General features: G+C 48.9%; 1 protein-coding gene across 1 annotated transcript; it reads left to right on the top strand.

Annotated features, from left to right (window-relative positions):
- Positions 1-1761: 1761 nt before the first annotated feature.
- LOC125942862 (uncharacterized) lies at positions 1762-16186 on the top strand. Its single transcript, XM_049661111.1, has 4 exons — positions 1762-1865; positions 8522-8741; positions 11176-11297; positions 15962-16186. The coding sequence occupies exons 1-4, from the start codon at positions 1762-1764 to the stop codon at positions 16014-16016; spliced, it is 501 nt and encodes a 166-aa protein (XP_049517068.1). The 3' UTR covers positions 16017-16186.
- The last annotated feature ends 4185 nt before the right edge of the window (positions 16187-20371 follow it).

Genomic DNA, 20371 nt, shown 5'->3' with positions numbered 1-20371 from the left:
TGTCAAGTTGCGCGTCGTAGCTCCGAAGTTCGTCCCTCTAATCAGCAAGTTCGACACGCACATCGCTTGTCGATCGCGATATACGGGATCCGACATTTCAGGGGAAAAAAGAGAACAATACCGAATAGAACGGAAAGTGAAAAAGAAAAGGTAGAAGTACGAAAGATAAACCCTTAAAAAATTGTCCGCGTCTCTGCGTGCTTCTCTGCATACGATGACTAAGCGCGTGGGCGTGGTTGTGCTATGCGTCAGTGCATGGCATGGGCGTCAGGCGTCGGCCTTATAGCAACAATTTTAGCTGAGCTGCCTTCCGTAGTTTTGTCAAGTGTCTATCTCTTCTCGACAAAGCGACCGGAGTATACAGCCAAATTAGCGCCTACGATATTACTTACACACAACAGTCGGGCCCAACGTCCCCACGAACAATTTGGTATATCTGCAGCCGTTATGCAGCCGTTTATGCAAGAGCCCTACGTAAACTCGTCAGAACGATATCGCAGAATCAGTGATCTTCTCCCACACTTATGGTGTCTATGCAGTGACGTGCGATCATACTGTACTTAGTGCACTCTCACACATCAAACGTTTGAATCTCTCTCTCTCTTTTTTTGGAGAACACTTCGATTAAGTAATCTGACCTTGATGTCGCTGACAGCTGATACAAAAGGTGTGGTGCAGACATGCGGCAGAAAAAACATTGGGATAATTCGACAGCGAGTGTTTCCTTTCCAGTAGGGTCGATCACGCACGCAGTCTTTTGCCGCTTGGTTCTTCCCGTGAGGCCAGCATCTGAGGCAGCAGATGCAAAGTTTACGAGGAGCACTCGCATACACCGGCTTATCACATTTACAAGTATAGCGCGAATGAGCGTATGGTTGCTCTCGTAATAAAACAATTCGTGATTTAATGTCCGTATAGATATATTCGGCCCTTAGGTATCTCAAAAGCACACATACCTGTCAGTGTTAACGCAAGACGGCATGATATTCAATGGTTTCATTATCCAAGGATAACATTTCAGCTGTTGCAAAACCTCATGTGTTACATAGGAACTCGCCAAACTCGCCGAATGACATCCAAATAAGCGCTTACACGCTTATGAAAACAATTATGCAGATCCAACTCACATGATCGAATCGGAGAAGCGAAGCTTTCGTAGAGCACTAAAATAAATGTCACGCAACTGATTATATTATGCACAGCGTTTTGGAACATTACGATTACCTGCCTGCCAGTAAAGGTAGGCAAGACGCTGATTCCTTCGCCATACGACCCACGTCGTCGCGACTTATAGTGTTTCTAGAATTCCCCGCTTTTTCTATGGCACTGTATACATGGTCGGCGCGCCGACTATAGCGGGCTGATCCTGGAGATAGTGCAATGTAAAGTGCACTTTATTCGGCAAAAGACCGGCCCAAGCAGGTGCGACACACACCAAACCCCAGGAAAGTAGCCATAGAAATGTCCGCCTTATTAGAGGAAATCAGGATATTTATCTAGGCATCATTTGTTTTATCACTAAGTAATTCGTAGAAAACTTGCAAAAACCAGTTCTTCGCACACAATGGTGTGCGTTCAGAAGGATGAAGTGACCACCATCACGTGGATGCAACCGAACGTAAACGCGCGAGCGCAGCCGTGGAGCGAGTGAAGCAGCGCAAGAACCCGGCAGCACAAGTGTATGCACAGAATGGGAGGACGCCATCAAATACATCAACTGAGCCAGTCTGTGAAAGGCGCACCGCTGAAGCATGAATCTCCATGCTTCACTGCCTGTTCATGGCGATGACACTGAATGAGTCAGTTCCTGCTTCGGACCCTGACCACAGTGATAAGGCGCATCTCGAGCGCCGCCCACACGATGGGTACCATACAGTGCTGGGCCGGTGCTGTGGCCGAGTACACTGCCGGGGTGGTCCTTGGACCATTATGCACACACATCCACACAGCATAAGACACGCTCCCAAGTGACACCCCCCCCCCCACACACACATAGACATCGCAATACATAACACCAATATCGTAATGAATCAAAAAGAACACTCGTATAAACATTCAGTCCGCTGCCTTTCCATTCACCGGCCAAATCCATTTACGACAAAGTTCTTACGCCAGAACTGTTTCCATGAGCAGTTGTCGGCTGTGGGGATGCGCGTCTCTCACGCGTCCCTTGACGTTGTTTTCCCCGCATGTCTCCTGTAGTCCGGCTTCTCTGCGTGGCTACCGGCGGTGGTTGCGGCGCGTTGCGCGAGATGGCGCTAGTGTCGCGATGCTAACGCCACCGAACGGCGGGGTCACTTGGGAGAAAAAGGTCGGAGGCGCTCTCTCTTTGGCTTGGGATCGGCGACCAACACGCACGGACGCTTCGCGCGTGCGCCGGCCCGCTTCGCGCGACCGTCGCGCGAGGCTAAGAGCAGGACACCGGTATGGACGAACACGGATCGTTCGAGCGCGCCACCGTTCGCGTGACCGTACGCGTGAACGACTAGGCGATGGTGTCTTAGCATGGGGCGAACGTATTCGCTCGCTATCGGGTCGCGGTGAGTCGGACTTCCTTGATTTGTCGCGCGCCCGTGTGAATGTTCAATTGGTAGTAATTCGGCTAGTGTGCATTAGTGTATGAAAGGCGCAATAAATGCCCTTTTGATTGTTTGCACTACTGTGTTGTCGTTCCTTTGTCCCAAGAGCCCCTGTGAGACCCCACATCTGGCTGCCCAACGTGGGGCTCTTGGGGCATCGGAGGATAATTTTAACAGCTTTGCTCGGTTCGAGATGTTTCAACCGAAGCGTAGTCCAGCGTGGATTTTGATCGCTAGTGTCGGCGGTGTGCTTTCTTGAGCGAGGCGACGGTTGCTGTAGCGTGTTTGAACTTTTCAACATGCTAAGCCTTTTCGCGAGTGTTTTGAAGTACACTCGTCGGTACGAGAGCCACGTGGTCTGCATCCTGGGAGAGCGAGGCCTAGCGCCCGCGGAGCATTGGCAAGCCTGAAGCGAGTGAGTACGGCAGCCTCGTGGGTGGTCCGAATTTCTTATGTAAATAGCTTCTTCTATATCTTTGACTTCGGATGTCGAGGCTCAGGGAGCCGGGTGGCCGCGGACCACGGGTGCCGCTACGGGCTGATTGGTATTGCGGCCTGGCACCGGGCGCTCCGACACCGTCTGGGACGGTGGGCGCCGTCAACTCGGATGCTGTGTGCACCGAGCGGAGTAGGACCACCTCACAGAGCTAACGTCTCCTCGCGGCTGCCTGTTCTTGTGCCCATTTTGGGTGTTTTTTTTTTGGATGCCGGTTGTTGTCAAAGTAGCGACGCATTAGGCCTAAGACTTAACAAAGCCGCCTGTCGCACGTTGAGGGACACAACCTGGTGGACCCTGGTGTTGAGATGTCGCACATTGCTTCCCTCATTAGTTCGCCTCACACGAATGGAAATTACTCGTTCGACTCAAGAAAGCAAGCTTTGTTCACGTGAACTTGGCATCTGAAATGCCGTCCGAAATTTCGCTAGCCGAATTGAACATCGTACCACGCGGGCGATGCGTATGCCGAATTCCTCTCCCTTGCACTACTTTAGTGTTTGTAGAGTGCGTTGAGTGTACGCAGCGTGAGCGGAGTCACCCCTGGTTTGCTGTCACCTGCACATCGTCAGCGCTGCTGCCCCGGACTACAATCGAGCTACCCCAGGCGATGCAGATGCCTGTGGCCAGTTCGTCCAGCTCGCTACCCTCGGCAGCTGGGAAAAGAGCCGGCAGTCACCAACGGCTACAGCGGCTCTCGCCGGCAAGGCGCGTCGGCGCAAGCGACGCTTGCTCGTGCCTACTTCTGCGTCACCGTTTCCGGAGTCCTGTGCTGGAGTCGTGCCATCGAATCTGCAGAGCTGATGCCGTGACCAACGGACGCCAGCGGTGAACCCCAGAGTCAATGTCGGCTCGCACGTTGTGGATAACGCGTGGACGTTTACTCGGCGGCGCCACTGTCGCATGTACTAACTTTTGTTCGCGACGCGCGCGTTGATAGGCCTTGTGACATGTTTCGCCGGCGTATGTGTAGTGATTTAAGGTTGGGGGGATGTGGGGATGCGCGACTCTCACGCGTCTCCTGATGTTGTTTTCCCCGCATGTCTCCTGTAGTCCGGCTTCTCTGCGTGGCTACCGGCGGTGGTTGCGGCGCGTTGCGCGAGATGGCGCTAGTGTCGCGATGCTAACGCCACCGAATGGCGGGGTCACTTGGGAGAAAAAGGTTGGAGGCGCTCTCTCTTTGGCTTGGGATCGGCGACCAACACGCACGGACGCTTCGCGCGTGCGCCGGCCCGCTTCGCGCGACCGTCGCGCGAGGCTAAGAGCAGGACACCGGTATGGACGAACACGGATCGTTCGAGCGCGCCACCGTTCGCGTGACCGTACGCGTGAACGACTAGGCGATGGTGTCTTAGCATGGGGCGAACGTATTCGCTCGCTATCGGGTCGCGGTGAGTCGGACTTCCTTGATTTGTCGCGCGCCCGTGTGAATGTTCAATTGGTAGTAATTCGGCTAGTGTGCATTAGTGTATGAAAGGCGCAATAAATGCCCTTTTGATTGTTTGCACTACTGTGTTGTCGTTCCTTTGTCCCAAGAGCCCCTGTGAGACCCCACATCTGGCTGCCCAACGTGGGGCTCTTGGGGCATCGGAGGATAATTTTAACAGCTTTGCTCGGTTTGAGATGTTTCAACCGAAGCGTAGTCCAGCGTGGATTTTGATCGCTAGTGTCGGCGGTGTGCTTTCTTGAGCGAGGCGACGGTTGCTGTAGCGTGTTTGAACTTTTCAACATGCTAAGCCTTTTCGCGAGTGTTTTGAAGTACACTCGTCGGTACGAGAGCCACGTGGTCTGCATCCTGGGAGAGCGAGGCCTAGCGCCCGCGGAGCATTGGCAAGCCTGAAGCGAGTGAGTACGGCAGCCTCGTGGGTGGTCCGAATTTCTTATGTAAATAGCTTCTTCTATATCTTTGACTTCGGATGTCGAGGCTCAGGGAGCCGGGTGGCCGCGGGCCACGGGTGCCGCTACGGGCTGATTGGTATTGCGGCCTGGCACCGGGCGCTCCGACACCGTCTGGGACGGTGGGCGCCGTCAACTCGGATGCTGTGTGCACCGAGCGGAGTAGGACCACCTCACAGAGCTAACGTCTCCTCGCGGCTGCCTGTTCTTGTGCCCATTTTGGGTGTTTTTTTTTTGGATGCCGGTTGTTGTCAAAGTAGCGACGCATTAGGCCTAAGACTTAACAAAGCCGCCTGTCGCACGTTGAGGGACACAACCTGGTGGACCCTGGTGTTGAGATGTCGCACATTGCTTCCCTCATTAGTTCGCCTCACACGAATGGAAATTACTCGTTCGACTCAAGAAAGCAAGCTTTGTTCACGTGAACTTAGCATCTGAAATGCCGTCCGAAATTTCGCTAGCCGAATTGAACATCGTACCACGCGGGCGATGCGTATGCCGAATTCCTCTCCCTTGCACTACTTTAGTGTTTGTAGAGTGCGTTGAGTGTACGCAGCGTGAGCGGAGTCACCCCTGGTTTGCTGTCACCTGCACATCGTCAGCGCTGCTGCCCCGGACTACAATCGAGCTACCCCAGGCGATGCAGATGCCTGTGGCCAGTTCGTCCAGCTCGCTACCCTCGGCAGCTGGGAAAAGAGCCGGCAGTCACCAACGGCTACAGCGGCTCTCGCCGGCAAGGCGCGTCGGCGCAAGCGACGCTTGCTCGTGCCTACTTCTGCGTCACCGTTTCCGGAGTCCTGTGCTGGAGTCGTGCCATCGAATCTGCAGAGCTGATGCCGTGACCAACGGACGCCAGCGGTGAACCCCAGAGTCAATGTCGGCTCGCACGTTGTGGATAACGCGTGGACGTTTACTCGGCGGCGCCACTGTCGCATGTACTAACTTTTGTTCGCGACGCGCGCGTTGATAGGCCTTGTGACATGTTTCGCCGGCGTATGTGTAGTGATTTAAGGTTGGGGGGATGTGGGGATGCGCGACTCTCACGCGTCTCCTGATGTTGTTTTCCCCGCATGTCTCCTGTAGTCCGGCTTCTCTGCGTGGCTACCGGCGGTGGTTGCGGCGCGTTGCGCGAGATGGCGCTAGTGTCGCGATGCTAACGCCACCGAATGGCGGGGTCACTTGGGAGAAAAAGGTCGGAGGCGCTCTCTCTTTGGCTTGGGATCGGCGACCAACACGCACGGACGCTTCGCGCCTGCGGCGGCCCGCTTCGCGCGACTGTCGCGCGAGGCTAAGAGCAGGACACCGGTATGGACGAACACGGATCGTTCGAGCGCGCCACCGTTCGCGTGACCGTACACGTGAACGACTTGGCGATGGTGTCTTAGCATGGGGCGAACGTATTCGCTCGCTATCGGGTGGCGGTGAGTCGGACTTCCTTGATTTGTCGCGCACCCGTGTGAATGTTCAATTGGTAGTAATTCGGCTAGTGTGCATTAGTGTATGAAAGGCGCAATAAATGCCCTTTTGATTGTTTGCACTACTGTGTTGTCGTTCCTTTGTCCCAAGAGCCCATGTGAGACCCCACACGGCCAATTCATGAAGTTGGACATATGCTTAGCGAACGCGGTTAGTCAATGCAAAAGACCACTTACGAACGAAAAGCTTTGGGAATTCAATCCCCGGTCACGAAACCTTTAAAGCGAAGCTTTATTTGAGAATCCTCCGGGACGTGGCTGATCGTGGCTGCTGCTGCTGTAGGGCTGAATAGCTCATACATAGGAAAAAATTATGACAGCTCCATCAGCTTTGCTGGAGTCAAGGTTAGGCGAACCTTTCCTGAAACGTTTCAGTCAAATGCTGTGAGAGAGACAAATGACGTGTGCAACTTTTATTTACTTCCAAGTACGGCCACAAAACATTCTGGCTTTATCATCTCGTCATAGAAGTATTGTGGCATTTGGCTTCGCGATAATGCCCATGTAACTGTTCTTGTTTTGCACCGCGTTTTTGCAGCATGCAGAACGCATATGTGCCTACTCTTACGAGGAGGCAAGACGCCGACACACCAATCAGTTGACTCAAGTGACCCACGGGCCCGCTGATTAAACTCTCTGGGATCGGCACACATTTGATTACACTATCTCCGGGATCTTCCCAGTTTTCATTACATCATCGCCGGGATCAGCCTGTGTTACTTTTACAAAGCCTCTGGGATTGGCCCACTTGAATCGTTCTATCGGTTTGGAACCAACCGAGCAGACGTGCCAAACACCCGGTACATGAAGCAAATAAAAAAAGTTCACTTTATATTAAGAAGAAGCTTTAGATCCAGGCCAGCTCTAATTTCTTATTCAAATACATGTGAAGCATAGAAATGCTTTTGTGATACATCCGCCTGACCGATTTCATTTGAAATTTGTTGCACTTAGTTATAAAAATATCAAGTTCTAGCGCCTCTAGCCGGGAAAACTTTGAATTAGGCTGGTCCTTTTTTACGGGAATTCCTGAATATCCGTAAGCTTTAAAAATTGAAGCATGAAGTTTACAAAGTTGCAACTCAGCACGAAAAATTGATATCGCAGGTATGCAGACCGCACCTGTTAGACAATCTAAAGAGAAATGATTTGATATATGAATTTGCAGCTTACCTAAACTGTTACAATGTTCACGAGGGTTTTGCAAAAGTTCCGCTCCCAAATTAGGTGCATATCTCAAAGCAGCGTATGTCGCATAAATGTTGTGCTCTTCGTATGTAATATTAGGTGCAGTTGACAGAATTTTGATATTGCTTTTATGGCTGAGTTACACTTGTAAACTCTATACGTGAGATTTTTTTTTTTTCAAATTTGCCATTTTCAACAATTCTTGTAATAACACGTACGGTTTCATTTGAGAAATGCCCTTCCCACAGCCACTTGATTTTAACTTTTCTTATTTTTAATGCAACAACCCTCGTCATATTCGGTGCAGTGGTTGCCGAGGAAAACTATTTCTCTGTTCCCATGTATTTAGATGGGAAACCCCGAGCTGAAGCTTCCTCTTAAAGGAATAATGCGCTTGAAGGGGTTTATCTGCTGCGGCGATGACCGGCTCCTTTCAAAAACATTATTCATTGAACGCCATGCTTTCTTTTTCATATTTCGCGGGCTTTCCTCATGACGCAGTAAAAATTAATACATAACAAGTAGGAAGATAGAAGCTGCTAAATTAGATGTTTTCTAGAACGCCCCATCAACTTTCTGATTGAAAGATTCGCCCTAAAGTTAATATTTACGAAGGTCGGTAAATAATCTTGATTCAATTAAGTAAAATAGCAAGAATATTGTGACTTGCTCCATACAATAGCCAACAACATGCATGTAGTCGCTTCCTCCGAGGGTCCTTGGGCACATATTTAAACGTTGGCTAAAGTTTGCTGGGACACTCCGTATATATCACCATAGTTGCTAGTCGCCGTGCGACACCTTTCAAAATAAGTGTGCGTGTAAGGGAAAGGCAGAAATATTCAGACTTATAACTAGGGTCTGATTCAGCCGTATCACGTGTTTAGATGGTTTAGGAGGTGTGATGGGAGCCTGGTCCAGCAGAGCCGAACCTTTTTTCTGTCATTTCCCCGACTGTTCGTGCGATTCACCTGCAATTCATGCCAACTGGCTGTCAAACAATTCTCACTGAAGCTTTTATTGTGCCTTTGCAGGGACAAGTTCTCCTTCATAATAAAATTTTCGTCCGATACGCAACGAGTGCTGCAGTATCAGCCCAATCTTTCGGTAAGAACGGAACCGCACGTCGCACGAATGCATGCAGTTAAACCACGCGAACGTGTTGTGTTTTGTTGCCTGCTACATGCACCAAGAGCAATGGTACGCGTGATCTATTTTGTTTTGCCCCCCGGCCATTTCATCACGATCTGTGGCTTCCGCGTCGGTTCGTCGGTGCGGTTTATATTGTGGTGCTTGAACGTCCCTAGACTATAAGCAGCGGCAATTATGAGCGACGCTATAAAAATTATGGGGGTTTTACGTGCCAAAACCACGATATGATTATGAGGCACGCCGTAGTGGGGAACTCTGGAAATTTGGACCACCTGGGGTTCTTTAACGTGCCCCTAAATCTAAGTACGCGGGTGTTTTCGCATTTTGCCCCCATCGAAATGCGGCCGCCGTGGCCGGGATTCGATCCCGCGACCTCGTGCTCAGCAGCCCAACACCATAGCCACTGAGCAATCACGGTGGATGATGATGATGTATGGGGTTTTATGGCGCAAGGGCCAGATATGACCAAAGAGCGCCAGGCACGTGGTGATGAGTTTTCAATGAGACGTTTATGCGATGCAAAAATTGGCTGTGAACGGTGGATGTAGCATGGCTGTAAAGGGCCTAAAATCAGTCGCTACAACTTTCATAAAATATATCAGTATTAAAATAATGGCAATGAGTGCAGGTTTGCGCTATGACCATGAATGTTTTGTTATGAAGGAATATTGTAAAACACGTTGATGACACTAGCACAAGTGCCCCAACAAGGCCCTTGAACCTAAGCGCTGGGAGGCAGGTGCTCTACAAAAGTGCTGTCGCAGCAGTAGCCTCTAGTAAGAGGGATGAGAATACCTTGGTTTGATAACTGGCAATTTACCAACATGATGTAAGTATCTCAAAAGTACTTTACTGTCAAAACTCGGTTCTATTCCGAGAAACATTGCAGGGTGAAGGGGAATCTGTTGTCTGTATGCAGGGGCAAAATACTTTTTCCTCTGATCTTCTAATTGATGTGAAGGACCGTCAGCGCCTCGCCACATCTATCACACACAGGAGATCCATCATTGGTCAGCAAGTAGGAGTGAGTGCCATATGTGTGCCCTATCCTAAGACGACAGAAAGTAACCTCGGTATGTCGTACTTTCGTTAGAGGTGGCCAATTTCCTAAGTTTGGCTTAATATCATGTAATTTATTATGGGTTTCAGCGTCCCATGTGTTTTGCCAATAGCTCCTAATTTTCTTCCGTAAGAAAGGTTTGAAGTCTGTGGCAGGGACTGCTACGGCAGAATTGCTCGGATATTTAGTGGATGTAGCAACATGCTTGGCAAGCGTATTACCCTCGATGTTTCTGTGTCGAGGAACCCAGCATATGATGACATGCTGGTTAGACATATATGTTGTGCACAAGATTGAATAATGATCATTGAGTATAGGATTATTCCGTTTATAGAATGTCATTAGAGATTTTACAACGCTTAAATTTAAGAGTCTGTAAATATAACTGCTTTATGGTAGCTATGTTTTCTTAATATGCTGTACAGCTGACATTACTGCGTATGCCTCTGCAGGAAATATACTTGTTTCCGGGTGCAGGACATTCGACTCCGAAAACGATATGCCAACGGCTGCATAAGACACACCACTATGAGACTTAGATGCGTCAGTGTAAAATTCTGGGAACCAATATTTTGCCTGATGTTCGAGAAAATAGATACGAATATGTGCTTCTGGAGCGTGTTTTGTAACATCTACAAACGATATGTCACATTCTATGACCTGCCACTGCCACGGCGGCAAGAGCTTCGCTGGAGCAATTAAATGATGATCGAGGAGTTGGATGCCCATTTCTTTGCTGAGCTCCCTTACACGCAATGAAAAGGGTTGTCTCGCGGCAGGTCGGTTCTGGGAAAGTACTGCACATGATGTATCGTTTATGGTCGAATGTGAATCTCAATAACTTCTTTATTCTTTTTTAATTCTATCACGTTCAGAAAGCGCTCATTCTGAACACATGATGCTGTGAATCTGAGTTGGCCCATGAGTGCGAGTCATCCGGCCTGAGTCTGATTTCTGGTCAATTTTAGACAGGGTGAGCTCTCAGCTGCTTATTTTGCCGATTTAAGCACCTCATCTATATTACAGCTTCAGCCTACGCGGTGGCTTAGAGGCTATGGTGTTGTGCTGATAAGCACGACGTCGCGGGATCGAATCCCGGCCGCGTCGGCCGCATTTTAATTGGGGCGAAATCAAACAAAAAAGAAAAAAGAAAAAAAAAACGCCCGTGTCCCGTGCATTGGGGGCACGTTAAAGATGCCATGGTGGTCAAAATTAATCCGGAGTTCCCACTGCGGCGTGCCTCATAATCAAATCGTAGTTTTGGCACGTAAAACCCCCGAATTCAATTATATTAAAGCTTCGTTTTATTCTTCTTCTTCTAAACTGCAGATAGTAGAGGCGTTCGGCTATTTCGGAGGATACATCGGAATATGGCTGGGATTTTCGTTGCTATCAGTGCTGCTTAATCTTGAAGAGCACATGGCCAAAATGTTTGCCAAGCGGATGCAGAGGTGAGTGGGGCCCTTACTATTCGCTCCAGGACGCCTTAATTGGGTGATGTTCACTGTGATGTGAAGAATAGAAATCGTTGCGCCGTCTGTGTTGCATGTGCTGTCTATCCTGTACGTCCCTGTCTTGCGGAAATGTTTACATTGGGCGAACAGCGTGTAGCTTAAGTGAGCGGCTGCGACAAGAGAGAGAAACGAAGAGGGAAAGGTAGGGAGGTTAACCAAGGACGTGCCCGGTTGGCTACCCCACACTTGGGGAGGAGGAAAGGGGAAGAATAGATAACGAGAGAAAAGCAAAATAATAGAGTCAGTCATTCGTAGAGACAGTCAAAGAAGAATCTCCGCTGTCACAAGCGTTCGTACAACGCAGTAATCTTCACGAACTGCAGAAGGGCTTTTGTGACCTTTTGTGACCTTTTGCATGCAAGAATGCATAGGCCATGGCCCAAGCATCTTTTCTTCTGAGAGCGTTGTATGTCGTTTTATTTGAGCGCGCGTGTTTTGAAGTATCATCATCCTATATTCATGTCCTATATTTCAGCCTATATTTACGTCCACTGCAGGACAACATAAATATATATAGACAGAAAAAATAACCGGGCATGGCATCGAGATCGTGCGAGCGTTCCCGCATAAAAAAAAAGAATAACTGATAATTTCGCATCAGTGTCATTCATTCTGAGGGTGACATAGATTTTTGTAGCAAGGTTTGCCTTTTGCCGACCATACGGCGGCGTTTTCTCCATAATAAATAGTTTCCAATTCTCCTATTATTGCGATGACAACTATATGGACACTCCGGGCGCATTTATGCCATCGGCGTCGTGATGTTCTCGTATAAAGTCCAAGGGTGATAACGTCGTCGCCCCTCGCGCCGTATGCTGTATGTGCGAGTGTAAGCGTGCGAGTGTAAGCCGACGATGGTGGCTCAATAGATGACCAGAGGCTCTATTCTGGACACGCATGGCGGCTGCACGGCCGCCATTATCCGCCATCTCATTGGCTGTCCAGAGGTCACGTGTTTTGAAATTTTTGCCAGGAAACGGAAGTTTTGCAAAATGCTATTTTGCGTTTTCATCAGAATGACGAAACGTGACGTGGAGCTGCAAATTTTATCGACTAATACTTTTTTGTGGTCCTTGGCACCTATATTGCGACTTTAGCGCTTTAAGAAGGAAGTGGAGGGTAGCGTGCAGAAGGCCGCGCAATGCATCTGCAATTCCGCGAATATGTGGTGGCGTTCCAAGATAGCCGGCATGTCAGCTTGTTAATTGGCTGAAGGAATATGCCGTGAAAAACGTCACAGGAAGGGCTGTTTCGTAAACGTCAATTTGACGTTGCGTGACGTTGCGCTGGGCCGCCATTGCAGAGATTTTCCGCCATAATTTGTGGTGTGACGAGCCGCGCGAATTATGGTAATGAGCGGCCATGTGCAACGGCTGTCGAGAGGCATGCGTATCGCCGCATTTTCCCTGTCATTTGGGGTCATGAAAATTTTTTGTTGACAACGCGTGCTCATAGCATTTGCATCGTTCTCGGGTGGTGTTGGCATTTGTGTCTTGAACCATCATCTTTATTAAAAACACGTTTCTTTGAAATAATATTGGTTGAAGCTAGCAAACATTCGGCGACGTTTTGCCCTTTTCACTATGCATGGCGTTTGTATTGTAATCAATATTAATTATTTTTCGCGTCATCAAAGCTATGACAACGGTGATTTCTTAATTTATAAAAATAAATGTAGGCAAGGCACGTTAAGTTGAAGTTTCCTCTCGCGGTGCGAGTAAGCAGCGAATTGAACAAGAGATGGCAGCGCCCGCGCTTGCGTCGCGCAAGCGGATACCTGTGGCGCGCGCAACGCTATCGATGATATTCGGCCGCATCTCAGCCATGCAGACGAGTCGGGCTGAGTCACTTGCGTTTCACGAGATAGCAATAACGCGGCCTAGAGCGTGCGCTCATCATCACTGGTAGGTCGCGTATGTTGTCTCAAGGTAGAAAGCATGTAGAAAGCAAGTGCGTGGGCGCCAATATACGATGACTCATTCCGTTTTCCGAGGACACGCATCCTAGCTAATGAAGCAGACGACAGCTTGTGCGCATGCAGACGACGGAAGCGAGAAACGATTTTTATGGAATAATCGTACGCTTTGAGCTAGCTGCTTTATTTTTACTGGGGAGGAAAACTGTTTTCTTTCATCAAGAACGCTAGGTTTAATGCATACATTACAGTTTCTTAGGCGAAACGTCAAATTTGCGTCACGTTACGAAAGCAAAACGGGGCCATCAGCGCCATTTTGTGAGCGTCGCAACCGGTCGCGGCTACGTCACGCTACAGTGTACTAGGCGTGACTACAGTACACTGTAGTCACGCCTCGAAGAAAATGGCGGAATGTCCAGAATAGCGGCTCCGTAAAACGAGCAATCGCAGGAAACTGTGGGCGGGGCGGCTGCTGCCAGTTTCCGGTTTGACGAACGACGCGCGACGCGTGCCCATCGCACATGTTTTTCTGCGTGGTCTCGACTGTGAGTCGTGCGAAGCTTTCCGTCCTCTTTGGCGACCAGCAATGTCGTACCAATCATGCAGCTGATTTCTAGGTTTCAGTTCATTTTGGACGCGATGATGACAAGCAACGAAAGGCAAGGATATGCTTTTATTCATAAACCAACTTCGGTTTTCGTTTCGGCCGCCTTTTTTGTTTCTGACAGGTTTAATTTTACGACATTTGCCGCTGCTTGGACGCACCGTCATTGACTGCTCTGCCTGCGGGTCAGTCAGACATGTGAAAAAGTTATCTATATTCGATAATTTCTCAAGCGTATAGAAGCATTACTTAGAAAATCGGGTGCTGAGGCGATGGCTACAGCGGTCTGGTAAATGCTGCTCTGTGATCGTCGCTGCAACCGATATCGTCGGTATAACGGCGCAGCTAGCGCTGAAAATGCTTGATAACTTTGTGCGCTGTCAACTGTATTTCTCGGTCGAAACTCTAGGTTCATTTGAAGTGCTACGTAGTCAGATGTTTTCGCTTTTTTGCCAACAATGGCCGTATCGCCGACATATTACCGCTGCACATTACTTCTTTCTGTTTTCAAGGAGCTAAGATGGGCTAGTTGGTTACGAGTATTAATTATGTACCTCGCTGCGTCCCGCTTAAGTTCGCGCCGCAAGACCATGTTTCATAATACCTCTATATGTGCATACGAGCACTGAAATAGTTCTGCTTGCATGAGTCAATCTTAGAGGAAGATGATGATGATACACTTTATTAAATAAAATGTAAGAGTAGCCGTTGCGGAGAGGGAGAAATATCTTGGGGAATCATTCCGTGTCCGTGTCGGCCCTCACACAGCTAATCGCCGCCTGATAAGTGGCACTGCACGTTCATTTTCTTTTTGTTGACTGATGGTCTCTGCCTTGTTCCAGTTTTGGAAGTTGCAGCCATGCCTCTTATGCTTCTGCACAGCTGACTCAGCAAAGGATGCTGCAAGGCAGTAGTTACATGCGTTTACCTTTAACGCTTGAATTTGAGCAGCCACCGGCTGAACAGCCGAACATGGTTGCGCTGCCGAACATGGCTGCGCTGCCTAGAACCGGAAACATCCAGCAGACGGCGCACCCCAGAATCGCTCGCTCTTTTACGGGTCACCTATTTCGTGCTCGCAAGAAAGGAAAGCGAGGAGGAAGCGCGAAGGCACCGGGTAGGGGGGGAGCGTTTTGCTGCGGTGGCTACTGCGTATGGTGCGGCCGCGCGGAATCTAACTTGAACGCCATCTGCGATGGGGACAGAGTGCGCCGAGTGCTGTTAGCTTCGTGTGTGCTATGTTCTCGCCGCTTAGTTGGCGTTGAAGCGAGAGGATGCACGAAGGTCAATTCCCTCGCTGCTTCTGTCGGGCTTTCTCATTCCAGCGTTTTGACAGCGAGTGTGCGCGGTCATCGAGTGAGATGAGTTCACGTTTGCTTGTGCGCGCGTGACACCACGCTCGGTAATTTAGTTAGTTAGCGAATGTTTACAAGTTTATACGGCCGATTAAACTACCATCCTTACTTTGTATAGCTGTCTACGTATTTGCTATCGCAATCTATGCTTCGCCTTTCGAGCGAAGCTGCAACTGTTATATGCTATATATAACATAGGCTATATGCGTATTGCTCGATTTGTAAAAAGTTAATCTATTGCTGTATAACGTCTTTGTCTATATATAAACACTATACCTTAAAGCTTTTTGTACTCTTTTCACAGTAAAACTAAATGGCATCTGTAAGGTATCAAGTTATTTCAACGAGGAAATATTTAGATTAATTATTTAAATACATTTTGCACACCTATATACTTTATACGGAACGCCTTTCTCTCTGGCAGTGAAAAATGGGTACGAACATTTTTATGAGATTTATACGTCAAAATAATCAATTAGATTTGTTAATAAGCGTTGTAAATTCGTAAATTGGCTCTTAGCGCCTCCCCCCTCCTTCCTCACACCATTTTTTATGTTGTTGCTGGATGATTCCACACTTTAAAATGCATTGGTAAGGGAAGAGAATGATGAAGGGAGAGAGCGAGAGAAAAAGAGAAAGAAAAATGACCCCTGTTACGACAGTGTGAAAAAAATAAAGATAGCATAAAAAGGGCGCGCATCCCTGATCCCTTTTTCCTGTCGTGCAGAGTCAAGGCAGCTGACGACACCGTGATGGTCTTGCGGCTGAAGCAGCGCTTCTGAGGCCTTCGCCTGCAGCTGACGTCGGCTCGAAGACGGCGAAACGCTACATACGCGATCCAGCGGCGCGCACGCTCTGGCTTATACACCTCACACGCTCGGCAGTGTGACTAGGAAAAATGCGTTTCGTGCTGCAGCTGCCATGTTTTTGCCGCGAAACTGAACGAACTTCTCTGAGCAAGCAAGCAGCTATAGCGCTGCCTCTCTCCCCTGCTGTTGCCAGTTAATAAACTGATGGATATATTCACACTGAAACGTTGTAATACAGATCTACAATATACCGCCTCAATGACGTATGCCGTTACTACCCGCGTCACGCAGCGCATGCACCTGCTGTATACACGTAGAAGCGCGCTAACGCTTGCCCGCATGAATGCAGGGAGGTTACCGATAAGACGGCTTTAGCAAGCGATCCAACACCATCTGTGTGCATGCGTAATGTATCAGGACTTGTTGCTGGGCTAGTTGGTTCATCTTATTCCGTAGAAGTTCAAGAATTCACAAGTTCACAAGAATAAGATTAGTGGACATTTACCTATGCACTGTGATTCCTGCACACGTGAAGCAGACTTTTTCAATATCCGCATTCTTGGCGAAAGCAAAGATTCCCTGGCACGGAAATTAATGGAGGCGTATTTCATTGCTCTGAAACGTGACATCTGTGTCAGCGATACGTCTGTGGCTTTACGCAGCACTGAACGCCAGTTTATGCACTATATGACTGGGTAATGATGCAAACTTTGAGTTATGTGCGCAAATGTACGTGCGCATAAGGCCACTTTCTCCTATAAAAGGGGCCCTTGTCTGCTTTCACTAAACTAGTTGCAAGTGACGCTCTTTCCTGTCCTGATCCTTTTTTTCCTTCCTTAGTTGCGTCTAAACACTACGGAATAAATGCATGCGTAATGTTGATTTGAGGATTTTCGGTGCTATATATTGGGCGATGGCGAACCACGAATTGCTTTGAAATTCCAAAAGATTTTAGTTCTCAAGAAAATGTTGTCATTGGCCGGTCACCTTCGAGAAATGTGTGACTCGCCGGCGTGTGTCCTTACGACGATGGCGTGTGCTAACTGCTTTGTAAATACGTACAGTATATAAAGGAATCATATTCGCGACGCGGTTCGTTCAAGATTTAGTGCACTGAATGGTCAGATACGTTAGCTGATAATCTGTTATCCGGCCGTCGTCGATTGACCGGTGCCCGATATACTCTAATCAACCATTCCAGAGTGCGAACTGCTTCGGAAGTATATACTGGCCCTAGGTCAGAATTTACCCAAAGGCCCTCGAACTTCTAAAAGGAGCGAAAGGCTTTGGTCTCGCTGCCGAGCTATGCAATTGGAAGAGAACTTCTCCGATTGGAAAATAACTTCTTGTTTCTGGGGTTTTACGTGCCAAAACCAGTTCTGATTATGAGGCACGCCGTAGTAGAGGGCTCCGGATTAATTTTGACCGCCTGGGGTTCTTTAACGTGCACTACAACGCAAGCACACAGGCATTTTTGTATTTCGCCTCCACCGAAATGCGGCCGCCGCGGCCGGGATTCGATCCCGCTACCTCTTGCTCAGGAGCGCAACGCCTTAGCTGATTGAGCCACCCTGGTGGGTGGGAAGATAACTGCTCCTGGCCCCCGGGTTTGGGCCTGCAGCTGCTGTTGTTAGCTTGCGCACTTCGTTCTGCGTTCGCAACAGGGGCGCACGCTTGCGGCCGGACGTCTCCTTCCATACGATGTACGGCTTTGATATGACGATAACTGCTTTCGCAGTTACCTGGTCCTTCTCCGTTTGCTCACGCAAAGGGAAAGAGAAAGGAGCGACCGGCTTGAAATAACGCACCGAACTCCCGGATTGGCCACCTAGTGTCACACTGCCGCTTAATGTAACGCGGCTCGTAAAGGGCAAGCACAAGTATTTTTCTCTTGGCACAAACCTCGCGGCGCTGCCTGCAGTTATCGCTATTTTTAGAAGATCAAGGAGCGTTGAATTCAACCATGCAGGTAGGAGCAGCTCGGAAGTACTTGACGGACGTTTAGCACAGTTCGTGAGACAGGGCGATGTGATAGCTATAAGGCACACACAGACATATAGGTGTGTGTGTGTGTGTGTGTGTGTGTGTGTGTGTGTGTGTGTGTGTGTGTGTGTGTGTGTGTGTGTGTGTGTGTGTGTGTGTGTGTGTGTGTGTGTGTGTGTGTGTGTGTGTGTGTGTGTGTGTGTGTGTGTGTGTGTGTGTGTGTGTGTGTGTGTGTGTGTGATATTCATATGGTTAACGCCAAAGTCAATAACAAAACACGATGCTAGCTACGCAAAATCTGCTTGCACATTACGTACGTGGTTTGCGCGCATTGGCGGACACAATTCTCGCGAACAGTTACAATCTGCATGCGCGTAATTAATAAAAAAATCTTAATTAACTTTGTTTGGTATTGCGACAGTGGTATATGCTTATTTTTGAAACGTTAAGACAACCGTGTTTGAGGACTTCTTTTTATTCTCCTGGAGCTCTTCTGTGCCGAGGTATTTATTTTCAAATTTAACACAGTGAGCTATATATTTTGCATTCAGGGAAGTTGATCCCGACACAACGTCAAGCCGTGAGGGAACGTCAACGTGAGCGGAAAGGAAAAAAGTCAGTAGTTGCTCGTTTTTGCCAGCCGCGAGCAAGAGCGCAGCTGTTGCAAACGATATGCCGCATATGTATATGTATATACAGGATGTCCCACCTATCATGCACCAACATTTAAAAATATGCAAATGCCACGTAGCTGGACAGAACCAAGGTAACGTTGTGTGCCGTAGCATGCAGATACTCAGATATTTTTTTTCATTCCGCCTAATTTCATAATAAATTATAATTAATCAATCAACTTATCAAATATTATAATTAGATGAAAAGTGTCAATGATAATATTGTAGAGAAACGTGATAAACTCCTGATACAGATTTCTGTTGCTCAATGCGTGCTACATAAAAGTTTTTCCGAGCGTGAAAGAAGCCTGCGAATACACGCAAACTTGCCGCGCGCGACTGGCTGCTCGAGGCACTCGAGGACCATTGACGTGCAACTCAGAGATCTGCTTGAAGATGATAGCGGCAGGGGGCAGCGAGATAGAGCATCGGCATCTTCATGTTTCTTGCCGGACTTGTAGATCACATCAAAATCAAGTTCTTGCAACCGGAGCACCCAGTGCCCAAGGCGTCCAGACAAAGTTCTCACCGATGACAACCATCATAGTGTGTCATGGTAAGCAACAGACGGTAATGGGGCGCCCATAAAGATGGCGCCAGGTGACTTCTTGTCCCTTGGTGAGCTTGGGATGAGGTGGGGGTTTTGCCCGTCTTGCGAGGCGGTAGTGCTGGGCAACATCCTGGTATGTTATCAGTGGCTCGCCGACCAGGTCCCCCGGGTCAGAGACTGTACCCACCGCTCGGCTGACGAATCCTCGAGCACACTGGTGGGCCACCTCGTTCCCCGGGTGCCCTGCGTGAGCCGGGACCTATATCAATTCAATTGGGGTGGATTCTTCCTTATCTTGTTGTTTGGGGAGAGTAGGGGATGCAGTATTCGTAGCGTGGCTGGGGCCACGATTCCACGTGCAGAATTGGATATGGCGGTCTTTGAGTCGCTGATTACAGTGGTGAATCAAAACGCTGCAGCGAGGGCAATATGGCCGCATCTTGTGCCTCGATCCGCCGAGTTGAGGGAACGGACAGAACCGGTCCTCCTTATTGATGTTGCTCGGGGCGCAGATTGGTTGTTGTCATTGTTGTTGATCGTTGGAATGGGAGTTACGCTGATTGCGTACGCGTTATGTGGCAAGGAAAATTGAGCAGCGTGGACGTATGCTGCTTCGGAGTTGGAGCCGTGGGTTTTGTGCAGGGCTTGAGCTCTTGCTTTTCGTCTGCCGTCGTGATGACCTGTCAGCAAGTTTTTTTTTTTTTTTTTTTTTTGCAGCGGCTTGATCATGAATCTCTTTCTGATGTCGGAGGGAACGGTGGCAGGATCGTTGTGCGTTGGGGATACTCTGTGCCCGATGCGGTCCAGGATCCAACGGCCCGTCTTGCTTCCCTGTAGTCGGTGAATGTGCGCCGTGCGATGTGCTTCTAGAAGCTCTTCCACGGAATTGTGTAACCCAAGGCTTAGGAGGTGCTCGGTAGGAGTGGTACCGATAAGCCCCAGCGCTGCCTTGTACACTTTGCGAATGAGGCGGTCCAGTTGTTCTCTTTTGGTTTGAAGTAGATGTAGGTAGGGAAGGGCGTAGGTGAGCCTTGAGATGACAAAGGTGTGGATGATTTGGAGTAGCTCCTTATCCTTCATACCTTGCTTGCATGCCCTCACTCGGTTGATTAGATGGACCG

Source organism: Dermacentor silvarum, chromosome 1, assembly GCF_013339745.2.
Source record: "Dermacentor silvarum isolate Dsil-2018 chromosome 1, BIME_Dsil_1.4, whole genome shotgun sequence".
Taxonomy (NCBI): Eukaryota; Metazoa; Arthropoda; class Arachnida; order Ixodida; family Ixodidae; genus Dermacentor; species Dermacentor silvarum.
The sequence above is the reverse complement of the archived record's forward strand: the minus strand, read 5'-3'. Positions and strand labels throughout refer to the sequence as shown.